The following is a 14928-nucleotide window of genomic DNA, read 5'->3' on the forward strand; positions in this document are numbered from 1 at the left end:
CTTTTTTCTAGATAGAGCAGGGTAGGTTTGGCTTTTTTTTTTTTTTCTTTTGCTGGGATTCTCTGTCAGATTTTCTTCTGCTTAGTAAGGGAGAGTTAGGATTGCTTTCAGTTGTAAAATTTCTCATAGTAACTTTTTAGGTTCAGTTTCTTCATGAGCCTCTTTTACAGGTAAGATTCAATGAATTACCTCTTAATATCTCTTCATATGCTGCTTGGCAGTTTGATTCAGGTGGTCTGTGTAACTCTATCTCACCCCTTGGCTACCAAAGTGAATAGAACCCTTTATTCCCACCTTTCCCTGCCTCCCCCCCACCTTAGCCCAGTGATACATAAATACAAAACTGGGGAGTGCTTCCATTTCTTTGGAGTCTCTGGGTAGTGCAAACGGTTAATGCGCTAGGATGCTAACTGAAAAGTTGGAGGTTTGAATCCACCCAGAGGTGCCTCAGAAAAAAGGCCTGGCCATCTACTTCTGAAAAACCAGCCATTGTAAGCCCTATGGAGCCCAGTTCTACTCTGACATACATGGCGTCTCTTTGAGTTGGAATCTACTCCATAGCAACTGGTTTTTCTATTTCTTTACCAGGAACTTGACTTTACTGCCCTTTTCTCCCCTCCCCATTTTGAGCTATTGCATTCCGGAAACTAGGACTGTAACTTTCTAAGAGTATAGAAATTCTTGGTGTCATGGATTGAATTATGTCCCCCCCAAAAATGTGTGTGTCAGATTGGCTGGGCCAAGATTCCTGGTATTATGTGGTTTTCCTATATGTTGTAAATCCTGCCTCTATGATGTTAATGAGGGGGGATGGGCAGCAGTTGTGTTAGTGAGGCAGGACTCAATCTACAAGATTAGAGTGTGTTTTGAGGCAATCTCTTTTGAGATATAAAAGAGAAGCCAGCAGAGAGACAGGGGGACCTCATACCACCAAGAAAGCAGTTCCGGGAGCAGAGTGTGTCCTTTGGACCCAGGGTCCCTGCTCAGAGAAGACTGATAAGAAGGGGAGAGAGGAAGCCTTCCACTGGAGCCGATACCCTGTATTTGGACTTTTAGCCTACTTTACTGTGAGGAAATAAATTTCTCTTTGTTAAAGCCATCCACCTGTGGTATTTCTGTTATAGCAGCACTGGATAACTAAGACAGAACTTGGTACCAGGAGCAGGGTGCAGCTCTAACAGATACCTAAAATGTGGAAGCAGTTTTGAACTGTGAATGGATAGAGGAGCGGCAGCAACAGAGGACTAGCAGCAGCAGAGAACCTGCAGTGGCAGAGAGATGACAGCAGCAGCAGAACCAGGAGACCAGTGTGAGACAGTGCTGGAGCTGAGAGAGCTGAGTGCCTGTGTGCAGGAGGCTTCTTGCTGGAGTGAGGTGCCTCTGGGTGCTTATTGTTGGAGCTACAGAATTTTGGAACACTTGCCCCAGCAGGGAAGAATCAGGCGTGAGACCTGAGGTGCCAAGAGGCCAAGAAACGTGGAAGCTGAAGCTGAAGAGACAAGCCGAGCTGCTTCAGTCTCAAAAAGTATGGTCATGACCTTAGGGCTTTCAAAGGTGGAGCCATGGCCTCTGGGTGTTCCTAAGGGTAGAATTGCCACTCAGATGGACTAGGAGAATGGCGTGCCCAAAGCACAGGGAGCAGAGTCTCAGTCCCAGAAAGCCTAGAAGGCGAAGCTGAAGACCAGGGCCGAGGGGCCTCCACTCAGAATCTGGACAGCGTGGCTGGTACTTAGAGGCTGGAGAGTAGGGCCATTGTATAAATCGTCTTAGAGAACAGAGGATTATTTTCAAAGCCTTGAGGGCTAATGTAATGTGTTCTCCTGACTTGCTTGGTGTCTGTTATCTGTTTTCCTCTGGCATCGCCTCTTTGTAATGGGAATGTCTGGCTTGTGCCTGTTCTGCCATTGTACCTTAGGAAGTAGATAACTTGTATTCTAGGTGTCACAGATGAAGAGGAATTTTTGGATTTCGGACTTGGAGTTCAAGACTTTTGCTATGATGTAATGGGGTGAATATGTTTTGTATGTTGCAAGGATGTGATTTTTTGGGGGCCAGAGGGTGGAATATAATTGAATTAAAAACCAAAAAACCCAGTGCCATGTCCCCCGAAAAATATGTATATCAATTTGGCTGGGCCATGATTCCTGGTATTCTGTGATTTTCCTATATGTTGTAAATCCTGTCTCTGTGATGTTAATGAGGGGGGATGGGCAGCAGTTGTGTTAGTGAGGCAGGACTCAATCTACAAGATTAGACTGTGTTTTAAGGCAGTCTCTTTTGAGATATAAAAGAGAGAAGCCAGCAGGGAGACCTCACACCACCTAGAAAGCAGTTCTAGGAGCAGAGTGTGTCCTTTGGACCCAGGGTCCCTGTGCCTGAGAAGCTCCTACTCCGGGCGAAGATTGATGAGAAGGCCAACAGAGAGGGAAAGCCTTTCCCCGGAGCTGACACCCTGAATCTGGACTTTAGCCTACTTTACTGTGAGGAAATAAATTTCTCTTTGTTAAAGCTATCCGCTGTGGTATTTCCTTTATAGCAGCACTAGATGACTAATACACTTGGCAACTTTAACAGGCTTGTAGATTCTCAAATCTACAGGGAGCCCCTTTCTTTCTCCCTTGGCCATTTCCTTTTGGTCATACTGGGTCAGATTTTTTTGTTTGTTCATTTTGCTCGTTTGTTTTTAACTGTGAAAGGACACTAGGTTCTAGGTACCTCCCCCCCCTGTACATTTTTCACCCTGTCTCCATTCCATCCCCACCATGTTGGGCTGAATGATTTGTGGCCTAGAGGACTCTGTTCCCTGGTGAGGCAGCAGACCGTTTGACAGAGAAGAAAGGGGGAGGGGAAACTTCTTTTTCCCATAAAATTTCATTCCCCTAAGGCTATAAAAGGTTGGACACTAACTAGAGGTTCATTATAATTTTACCCATTTTTTTTTTTTAATTTAAGTTATTCTCAACTATTGTACTCAGCCAGCAAAACTTATGCCTACTATGTACTAGATACAGGTTAGGCCCTGGGGATAAAATAGTGAACCAGGCAGACATGTTCTCTTTCCTCATGAGCTTACGGTCTAGAGAGGCAAGTACAGAGTGGTCTGAAAAAGCGTAAAACAGTGTTACCATGTTTAACCATGTGTGTATTCTTGGGTAGCTTATTGATGAGGTGGTGAAGGGAAAGCATCCTGGAGGAAGTTACATGTAAACTGGTCTTAAGGGAGTAATTAGCCAGGGGAAAAACAAGTAGTTTCTGGGGAGTGAAGAAATGGGATATGGGTGCAAGAGTGTAAAGGGGTTGATGCAGTGTGGAAGGAACATTGTACTAATGAGAAGAAATAACATACGTGAAAATGACATCTGAGAGAGAATGTATATACGGGGGAAGTTCAGCGTGCCTAAATTTTGGAGTACGAAGGAGAGAGTGGTAGATTTTGAGGCCAAAGTAGTAAGCAGGAAGCCAGATCACTCCTCTTATATTGGACATGTTACGTAGTTTATTCCAAGATCTATAACCCACTGCCATTGAGACGATTACGACTCATAGTGACCCTATAGGAAGGAGTAGAACTGCCCCGTAGAGTTTCCAAGGAGTGCCTGGCCGATTTGAACTGCCGACCTTTTGGTTAACAGCCATAGCACTTAACCACTACACCACCAGGGTTTCTGGAGAACTGTTTAAGTGTTTTTAGCAGGGAAATGATTTAAACATATCTACATTTTAGAAAAATAACTTCTCCCTGGGAAGGATAGATTGGGGGTGGGGTGGGGGATAGGACTGGAGGTAGGGAGATTTAAAGGAAAAAAAAAAAAAAACACCAAACCAATTGCCATCAAATCGATTCCAATTCATGGCAACCAGGTATTGTAGAGATCAAGGTGCTAGATAATGGTGACTTGAACTAGGGCAGTGCGAATTAAGAGGGCAATGGTGGTTCCGTGGCAGAATTCTTGCCTTCCATGTTGGAGACCCAGGTTTGATTCCCGGCCAGTGTACCTCATGCACAGGCACCACCCATCTGTTAGTGAAGACGTGTGTGTTGCTGAACGAGTTTCAATGTCAGTTCCAGACTAAGACAGATAAGGAAAAAGGCCTGGCGATCTACTGTCAAAAAATCAGCCAGTGAAAACCCTGTGGATCACAGTGGTCCGAACTTTTTGTGTATGGAGTTGCCATGAACCATGGGCCAAGCCGACAACAGCTAACGACAACAAGTGGGAATTAGAAAATTAGATGGATTTAAGAGGGCGATTTAGGAGATAGACTTGGTGAGATTTGATGACGGATAGAATGTAAGAGAGGAGGCAAAGATGGATTTTCAGATTTTTAGACTGGGCAGTAGAGTGAACAGTGGCCTTGTTTTCTAAAATTTAGGAGGAAGAGTACTTGGGGGATTGAGTAGGGAGGGAAAAGGGAGATGAGTCTAATTTTGGACATGTTAAATGTTCGATGCCCATGGGCTATCTGTATGGGAGTATTTTGTCTGAAATTGGTTATGCAGGTCTGAGACTCAGGTTGCTACCTAGGCAAGAAGTGTAACTTTGGGACTCCTGTGGGTACAGTAGGCTCTATAGTGTGTGCTTCTGTAACATGAATTAGGTCCTATGCAGTTGGTAAATGGAGGAATGGTGCTGGAAGAGTGCAGAAGTCACATAGGCTCATGTGTAGTTTTTTTCTGTGTTGGGAGGTAAGATTGTGCGAATGAATATATAAGCAACTAGAAAGGAGAAAAGTGCTTAGCTCAGTTACACTGTGAATAGGAATTCTTACATTATATATAAAAAAAAGTATATTATCTATTATTCACACATGAATATGTGTGAAGCGAATAGCCTGTTAATGTATTAATACACTGTGGGAAGCATAATGAAAAGTCTTTGTTTTTACTGTGGAGACTGCTGGTTTGATTGCTAATCTGATTCGTGTGGTCCCAGAGATACACCATGCAACTTGGTTTATAGTTACAGTACTTTTATACCGTAGTGAACTAATGTATGATGAAAAATCTATTTAAATTTCTAATAAAAATGTGCTATTTCAAAGCACTATTTCTAATCCTGAATAATGGTAAGAGAAGACTCTCACATATTCTCAGATAACTGTGATGCAGTGTTCATTCTGGGCAGAAGCTTACTCATTCTCTAATTAAAATTTCAATTCATGACCCTGTCCAAGTCCCATCACCCCATCGCATGACTTTCTGAGTTTATTGTTTTCGTAACTGTAGTTGTCTGCTCCGCTTACTTTGGAGCATTTCTTTTTCAAGCTGAATTTTCAAGCTGAATTGTTTCACGTGTATCTGTGTTTGTGTGTGTTGGAGAATTCATATATGTTATATCTCTTCTGCTTTATCTTACCATTAATATACATCATAGAGTGTCGACTATATTATAAATTAATTTTAAATATCCTTATAAAAAAAAAATACCAGTTTTTTAGTTAACAAGTTGCTGCTTTTTTTTTTTAGAATACTAATATTATCTGGAAACAAAGAAGTAAACATTTATTTCTAGTTACTGATAAGCATATTTGCATTTTTGAATGATTTGTCCTTAAAGTAATTATAATTAGATCTTTAAAAGCCTTAAGTAAACCTATGCCAGCTATTTCCCCCTATTGAAAAGCCTGAAAACTCGTCTGGCTACATCCCTTAATTAAAAAAAAAGTCTTAGTTTGCCTATTTTTTGCCTTTAAGATGTCAAATTTAAAAATAAGTGACTTAGTTTTTTTATATTCTTGTTCCATTTTTGCTCACCTGTTATTTATGCTGTTCGTATTAGCATTGTCTTTGTCATCTAATGCTGCCATAACAGAAATACCACAAGTGGATGGCTTTAACAAAGAGAAATTTATTTTCTCACAATCTAGTAGGTTAAAAAAAAAAAAAAAGTTACAAGGCCAAATTCAGGGTGTTTGCTCCAGGGGAAGGCTTTCTCTCTCTGTCAGCTCTGGCTGGAGGTCTTTGTCCTCAATCTTCCCCTGGTGAAAGAGCTTCTCAGGTCGAGGGACCCCGTGTCCAAAGGGCGTGCTCTGCTCCTGGTGCTGCTTTCTTGGTGGTATGAGCTCCCCCACTCTCTGTTTGCTTCATTTTCATCTCTTGATAGAGAAAAAGGTGGTGCAGGCCCACCCCAGGGAGGCTGCCTTTACACTGGATCAGGGAGGTGACCTGAGTAAGGGTTGTATTACAGTCCCACCATAATCCTCTTTAGCATAAAATTACAATCACGAAATGGAGGACGACAACACAATACTGGGATTCATGGCCTAACCAAGTCGACACATATTTTTTGGGGGACACAATTCAATCCACAACAAGCGTTCTTTGTGGCAAATTATAAATAAGGATCAAATTCATTTTACTTTATCGCACAGTGTAAGCGCAGTAATGCAAAGATGATTGTTTAATAATAACCCAAGTCAAAAACAAAGAATGTCAGAGTGCTTATGAGACAACTATATTAGACACTGAAGGGTTAAATGAAAAAGGATAGAAAAATGTATCCTATCACACTAAAAACAAGTTGGTATATAGTAATTATTTTGATTCAAATAAGGTAAATTTTATGACAGAAAGCTTTGAGATAGGACATTTCGTGATTATAAAACTCTTAGATATAACAAATCTAATTTTGTATGCTCAGAGAATCTGTTTCTATTGTGTATTGTTTCGCTTTGGTTTTAGTTATGTGTTCTTTTCTCCTGTGTTTGATTATTTCTGATTGAATGCTGATTGTTTCTGAGTTATTTCTAATTGAGTATTAAAAATGTAGAGATTATTTGAGCCCTAGGATGATGTTATTTTACTCGAAGGAAGATGTACCTTTGCTTCTGGGTGTTTAGACTAACAAAAAAAGAAACCAAACCCAGTGCCATCGAGTCAATTCCGACTCATAGCGGCCCTACAGGACAGAGTAGAACTGCCCCAAAGAGTTTCCAAGGAGCGCCTGGTGGATTCGAACTACCGACCCTCTGGTTAGCAGCCGTAGCACTTAACCACTACGCCACCAGGGTTTAGACTAAAGGTACTAGCAATCCCGGATCACCTTAAGCCAGTCGGGAATGGGAGGATTCAGAGCTGGGCTTCAGCTGGACTGAGGGAGGGTCTCAATACTGGCCACCCCAACTCCTAGGATGTGGCCTTTAAAGACTCAAACCAAAGCCCGTACTTGGCAAGCTGTAAATCCCAATTTTTGTTTCCCTAGTAGCTAGATTTTAGCTCAGTCTGCTGAGAGCTCTGTTCAGCTTTTCACTGGAGTCGGGCTCTAAAAAGCATTTTGTTGACTATAATCAGCTACAGGAAGATACTTTTTAAGTATTTGTCTAAAACTTAATTTATAGGTGAATAGCAAGCTGAACTGAATTACTGAATGTGTGCCATCATATACAATATGACATTAGTACTGAAACTGAAAAACTGTGGGAACAAACCTCTTGCATATCTGAAATTACTGCTGTGATATTTTCAAACAATTTTAAATGTTCTATCTTGACAAAAAATGAAAAATCCTAAAAGGAAAAATAGACAATACCACAATCACGGGAGAAGATTTGAACAGATCTCTTTGAGTAACGGGTAAAACAGCCATACACACATGATTTGAACATTGTTTAATAAACTTGACCCAATTAAACTCAACTCACAAACTGTAGAACTCATGTTCATTTCATATGTACATGGAACATTCACCAAAATTGGCCATAGAATTAGTCTCAACACATTGGCCTCAAAGAATTAATCTTACAGAATATGTTTTCTGGCCCACGTAGAATTCAGCTAGTAATCAAAGATAGAAAGTAACTAGAAAATAGCATATGTTTGGAATTTAAACAGTACACCTAGTGTGATATCACAATGGAATGATTAGAGTAGAAATAAATGAAATATAGAATACACAGTAGAGAAGATCTGCAAAGTCAAAAATCAGTTTATAAAATGCTTAGAATGATAAAGATAAAAGCAAAAAAGAAGTTAGAAATTTAGAAATAACAAAAAAAATTTCTACAGATCTCATAGCCATTAAAAAGTTATAAGAAGGTGTTATATACAACTTTATGCTCATAGATTTCATACACAGATGAAATGGACAATTTCCTATAATTTATCAGAACTGACAGAAGGAAAATCATTCTATAGCTATTAATAAAATTGAATCCATAATAAATATATGAAAGTTTAATCTATCAAAAAAAAAAAAAAAAAAAAACAACCTTCCCACAAAGAAAACTCCAGGTCCGGGTGACTATACTTTTGAATTCTTTCAAACATTTAAGGAAGAAATAACAATAATAACATGTGTTATTTGTGGAATTCACAGTTAATTTTAAAAAGGTATGGCAGGCATAACCAGAGGAGTTCTGATAAAATACGGTCAGTGAATCTTGAGATCTACCTACCTGCTGGGCAGCCCCAGACTGAGGCAGCTCTTTGGAGCCCTTGGCTCAAGAGAACATAGTCTGAAAAACTGCTAATCTGGTCCAACCTTCTCTTTCAAAGTTCTTAGTGAGACATTCTTGAACACTAGTAAGTTATCACTTACAATGTGATAAACTGAAAGTGGAGGAGAGATTATGGGCCAAGGGCTCTTAAAAATAATACAAGGGATTTTTTTATTTTTTATTGCACTTTAGGTGAAAGTTTACAGCTCAGGTTAATTTCTCATACAAATATTTATAGGAGTTATTAATATAACTTAGTAATGCTTTATTTTTGTGAGAAATTGTATGATTTTTATATACTGTTGAAGTGTGTGCAGTCTAATCTGGGTAAATATTGTCAGTTGTGTCCCAGTAGAATATTTATAATACAAATAATCATATTTGCTTATACAGAGAACCAAAAAAACTCTAAATCCATTGCCATCAAGCTGATTCCGACTCATAGCAACCCTATACAACGGAGTAGAATTACTTCATAGAGTTTCCAAGCAGCGCCTGGTGGATTTGAACTGCTGACTTTTTGGTTAACAGACGTAGCACTTAACCACTATGCCACCAGGGTTTCCCCTATACAGACAGTACAGGCAAATCTAACATTGTGAATTTAATTAATAAATGTTGACACTAAAGGATGTTGGTAGTGACTAAAGAATTTTATTTGTTTCCGTGTTTATTTACATAGTCTTTTAAAATTTAAACTTAGTGTACAGTACATAAACTTTATAGGAAATTACATGTGTTTGATTATTTTCTTAATCAAAGGTTTAAAAGTCTTAAGAATTTCAACTTCAGTGTTATGTACAATTTTATGCTCATAGATTTCATATACTGCTAAAATTCCAAACATACGGCATTTTCTAGTTACCTTTCTATCTTTGATTACTAGTTAAATTCCACTGGGGCCAGAGAACATGTTGAACACTTAAAAGAGTTGAGGAAATTTTAATGAAGAATTTAGATAGACCGAGGTAGAAATGAGACCCTTTCTATTTAGCCAACACTTACAGAATCTTAAGTGTCAGACATTGTTCCAAATACATGTTGTATTCATTTAGCTCTATGATCTCAAAGATAGAGTATACTGCTTTTTAAAAAAGGGTTGAGAATGAGAAGGATTAAAAAGATCAAATAGAAGCTCTGAATAAGGTGAAAAGAGCATAACATAGGAAATGTATACAATAGTGTGAGCACTCTTGTAAAAGTAGATACTTTTTTATCACGTGCATACCTCTTATTTCAGTGTATTCAAGTATGTCTTTGGTATTCAAAAGATGACTGTTTATGTTTGCCCTTTTCAGTGACATTCAACAAGTCAGAGAGAGACTTTGAACCGAATCTTCTGAACTTTGTGGAACCTTTAGGAGTTGTCCAACTTTTAGGAGTTATATCATTGTCCCATTAAATGTGACATTTGAGAAAAATGATATTGATGAAATGTGTGAATAATAAATAAAATCTGTTACTATTCTGTTCAAAACAACTGCAGTTTGCTACAATAACTTGGTTATGCTTTTTTGATTATCGTTTCCGGTAACAAGCAGTACTCAGTGTTTCTGGGAAGAGTCAGTATACTATAATGCTACGTCTGTTTTAGAATAAGAGTGAATTGGGAAAATAGGACATGAAGTGTAACACAAGAAACTTACTGAAAACATCTTAGCTAGAACAAAGCTATTCATTCCAGCTATTTTTTTATCAGGTATACCCAGGTTTTTTTTTTTTTCCCAAAAAAATTCTTTGGAAATTTGTGTGGGTTAGGCTTTCCCTCTAACCTATCCCCTGAGTCAGATTTCTGTTGGATATAAGGATAATTAACTTGCTTTATAATGTTTGTATGTAAATTTGTTTGTTTTTATTTTTTGCAGTATTTTTAAACCAAAATGTCTGCCTTATTTCCCTAGGGAGTTGGTCTCTCAGTTCATGGACAGTTCCGAGTGGCTACTGAAAAGACTGTCTTTGCAATGCCAGAAACAGCAATTGGTAAAAAAAAAAAATATATATATATATAGATAGATAATTATATTTTTAGAATCTTCTTTTGATACACTTTATATTACATCCTGTTACTGAAGGAATTGATGGAATCTTGTTTTGAGATACAATAAGGTTTTTTAAAAAGAAACTAGGAAGATACCTAGAAGTTTTATTAGCTCAGTAATTGTATCTGAAATCACAAAATAACATTTAACTGGAGACACTAACACAGTGCAGTTAATTTTAGATAAAAGGTTATTGGGTGAAAATATTCTTAAATTGTATCTGATGCATTTTGAGTTAATTTTTGTATATGGAGTGAGGTGTGGATCAAAAGTATAGATTAACGTTTATTATTTTGTATATGGGTATATAATTGTTTCAGCACCATTTTTTGAAAAGCTGTCATTTCCCCACTGATTGCCTTGGCACATTTGTCAGTTGTCTGTGCTGATCTTGATGCCAATGCCACACGGTCTTGATTACTATAGCTTTATATAGTAAGTCTTGAAATCAGTTTTAGTAGTCCGACTTTGTGTGTGTGTTTTTTCCTCCAAAGTTGTTTAGGCTATATAGGTTCTTTGCATTTCCATATTAATTTTACAATAAGTTTGTCAGTTTTAGCAACAACAAAAAAGCGTGGTGGGATTTTGTTTGGGATTGCCTAGAATCTTATAGCTCAGTTTGGAGACAATTGACATTCTAATAATCAGTCTTCAGACCCATGAGCAAGGTGTATCTCTCCACTTAGCCCTTTTTAAATTTCTCTCAGCAAAGTTTTAAGGTGTTCAGTGTATAGGTCATGCATTCTTTTGTTAGGTTTATCCTTAAGTATTTTATATTTTTTGATACTATTCTAAATTAAAAAATTCAGTTTCTGTTAATTACCTATATAGAGAGATAAAGTTGATTTTTGTATATTGGTCTTGTATCCTGAAAACTTGGTAAGCTTACTTATTAGTTCTCATAGATTTTTTAAATAGATTCCATTGGATTTTCTAAATAGGCAATCATGTCTATTAAATATGCAAATAAAATATTAATATTGCATATAAAATATGCAAATAAAATCAGTTTTACTTTTCCCTTTCAAATCTGAATACTTTTTCTTGCATTATTGTACTGACTAGAACCTCCAATACAGTGTTGGTAGAAGTGGTGAGAACAGACATTCTTGTCTTGTTCCTGATCTTAAGGGAAAACATTTAATCTTTCACTATTCAGTATTATAGTAAATGTAGATTTTTTTTATAGATGCACGTTATCAGGGTGAAGAAGTTCTCTTCTATTCCTAGTTTGCTGAGTGTTTTTATTAGGAGTGGATTTTGGATTTTGTTAAATGTTTTCCTGCATTTGTTCAGATGATCATATGCTGTTTTACTTTTGTAATTGGTTTATATGGTAAATTAATCTAATTAGTTTTTCAACCTTAAACCAACCCTGCATTGCTAGGATAAATCTCATTCTGACAAGATGCATTAATTCTTTTTATCTGTTGTTGAATTTGACTTGCTAAAATTTAATGTAGAATTTTTACATCGGTGTTCATGAAGGATATTGTTCTGTGATTTTCATATAATGTCCTTGCTTTGTTTTGGTATCACGTTAATGCTGGCTTCATTTACTTGAGTTTGTATTGGATTGGTGGTGTTTTTTCATTTCATTTGTTTTTTAATTTCTGCTCCAATCTTTATTATCTCCTTTCTTTTACTTATTTTTGGTTACGTTTTCTCTTCTTTCTCTAATTTCTTGAGGTGGAAGTTGAGTCATTGATTTAAGACATGGGTATAGATGCTAGATGGACGAGTTTTTAAATTTCTGTTTCTTTTAAAACATGTTTGTTATTTTCATTGTTTCCAATGAGAAATCTGTTGTCATCCTTATCTTTGTTCCTCTGTAAGTGTCTTTTTCTCTGGAAGCTCTTAATGCCTTCAATTTATGACTGATTTTGAGCAATTTGAAGTGCTTTGATTTAGATTTCTTCATGTTTCTTATGCTTGAGGTTTTTTGAGCTACTTGATTCTGTGGATTTATAGTTTTTGCCAAGTTTAGAAAAATACTTCACATTATTTCTTTTAAATATTTTTTAGTCCTCCCACCCTATTTTCAGGAACTCCAAATACATTTGTTTATATTAGGCCACATGAAGTTGTTCCACAGTTCACTCATGCTCTGTGAGTTTTTAAAAATTCTCTTTTCCCTTTTCATTTTAGACAGTTTCTATTCCTCTGTCTTCAAGTTCATTAATCTTTTCTTTTTCAAAGTCCGTTATGCCCTTAATCCCATCTAGTGTATTTTTCATCTTACACGTAATAGTTTTCATCTCTAGGAGTATGATTTGGGTCTTTGTATATCTCCTGTATCTCCACTTAACTTTTTGAACGTATGGAATATGTTTATACTGATTTTGTCATTGTCTTTGCTAATTCTTTTATCTATGTCAGTAATGTGCTGTAGTTGATTGATTTATCCCCTGGTTATAGATAGCATTTCTCTGCTTCTTTAGATGCCTGATAATTTTTTAATTGAATCTAGACATTGTAAATTGTACCTTGCTGGTTGCTGGATATTTTTGTGTTTTTTTTTATTTTATTTATTTTATTTATTTTGCTGTTGTTGTTGAGAATATACACAGCAAAACATAACACCAGTTCAACAGTTTCTGCATGTACAGTTCAGTAACATTGATTACATTCTTCAAGTTGTGCAACCATGGCATAGTGCTTGGGGTCTTAAAAGCTTGGAGGCAGCCATCCAAGGCACAACAATTGGTCTTTATTTGCAAGGCAGAACAATCGGTCTTTGTTTGCCTGGAGCACCAGAGGAAGGAGAGTCAGGAATAGGAGGAGGAAATGGAATGTATGGCTAATTGCTTCCATGAACAACTGCCTTTGCCATGAGACCAGAAGAACTAGATGGGGCCTGGTTACCATTACTGAACTTTTTGATCAAAGGTTCTATAGAAGAATCCTAATCAAAAAGGGGGAAAATATAGAACAGAATTTTAAATTCTCATGTACTCTAGACTCTGGAGCTGTGGAGGCTGAATGAACCCCCGAAACTAATGTCTTGACATAATCTTTAAACTTTAACCAAAAATACCCCCTAAAGTCTTCTATTTTTGTATTCTTTTTAATATTGTTGAGCTTTCTTCTGGGGTGAAGTTGTTACTTGGAAACAGTTTGATCCTTTCTGGCCTTTTAAGATTTGCTATGCAGATTTACAATATCGCTCGGGCTACTGCTAAGTATTCCCCAGTACTGAGGTAAGACTCTTCTTTGTATTCTAGCCAGTGCCTCATAAATCATGAACTTTTCAGTCTGGCTAGTGGAAACAGGCACTAGTCCCAGCCCCCTGTGAGTTCCCAGGACTATCTCCTATAATCCTTTTGTGTGGTTCTTTCTGTAGCATGGGGTGGTTTCTTCAAACAGAGGTGTTAATCCTATTAAGTAAGCTGAATACTTAAGGGAAGCCCCTGCGGTTCACCAGAGTTTTCTCTTTGTGTAACTCTTTCCTCTCTGGTATCCTGTTGTAGGAATTCTAGCTGTTAAGTTTCAACTCAAATCAGGGACTCTGCTGGGCCTGCAAACTCTCTCAAGACAAAGCTGGAGCAACTGTAGGGTTTACCTTTTTGTTTTCTGTCTCTTAGGGATCACTTTCCTTTATTGTCTGATGTCCACCGTCTTGAAACAATTGTTTCCATATTATGTCTGCTTTTATAGTTGTTTCAGGTAGTAGGGTAAATCTGGTGTCATTCTGTCTCATCCAAAATGTAATTCTCCCAGATAGCTTCTTTAGATTGTATGGTTAGAAGAAGCTAGGCTCTCTGAGGAGAATGACAAGAGGAAGCCAGTTATGTTAAGATTTGAAAGAATATTGTGAGAGAAAAATTAGCTCAGAGTTTCTAAGATGAGAATGAATTTTGGCTGTTGAATAAAATGGAGGCAAGCAACTGTATCTGAATCAAGGGCAGGAGTGGTACAGCATACTCTTGAAGAGGCACATGGTGGCTCTTGAACAGGTATGCATGGTCCTCTGGTGAAGAGTTAGGTTTAACTAAGTCTGATGAGAAGCCATTGGAGAATTGTAAGCAGGGAGTGGTATGATCTGTTTTACATTTTAGTATCATTATTCTGGCTGCTTTGAGCTTAGTGAATAGTAGAGATGCGAGAGTAGAAGCAAGAAGACTGGTTAAAGGGGTCATGACATTAGTCCAGAGCTGTGCTTTCCAGTATAGCAGTCACTGGTCACATGTGGCTATTTAAGTATATATTAAATTTAAATAATGTAAAAAGTTTAGTTCCTCAGTTGCACCAACCACTTTTCAAGTGTTTAAGGGCCACATGTGGCTAATGGCTTCCTTATTGAATACCACAGATTATAGAATATTTTTATCATTGCAGAAAGTTCTTTTGGACAGCACTGGTCTAGAGAGATAATTGTGGCCTGCAGTAGTGTAGGAGCATACAGTTGGAATAGAATGGGTAGATGGAAAAATATTTTAGAGTGGAGTCCACT

General features: G+C 37.5%; 1 protein-coding gene across 4 annotated transcripts in view; it reads left to right on the forward strand.

The window, feature by feature from the left end:
- The window catches only part of HIBCH (3-hydroxyisobutyryl-CoA hydrolase), a 94053-nt gene that overhangs the window by 46148 nt on the left and 32977 nt on the right, over window positions 1–14928 (forward strand). For all 4 annotated transcript variants that reach the window (XR_010322268.1, XM_010602723.3, XM_010602719.3 and 1 more), the window contains exon 7: window positions 10338–10416. Coding sequence is in view for 3 of the 4 variants with exons in the window: in XM_010602723.3 (XP_010601025.1) it covers window positions 10338–10416 (79 nt within the window). In the remaining variant the exon portion in view is untranslated. The remainder of the gene's footprint in view (window positions 1–10337; window positions 10417–14928) is intronic.

The sequence above is a fragment of the Loxodonta africana genome, chromosome 6 (genome assembly GCF_030014295.1).
Source record: "Loxodonta africana isolate mLoxAfr1 chromosome 6, mLoxAfr1.hap2, whole genome shotgun sequence".
NCBI classification, from domain to species: domain Eukaryota; kingdom Metazoa; phylum Chordata; class Mammalia; order Proboscidea; family Elephantidae; genus Loxodonta; species Loxodonta africana.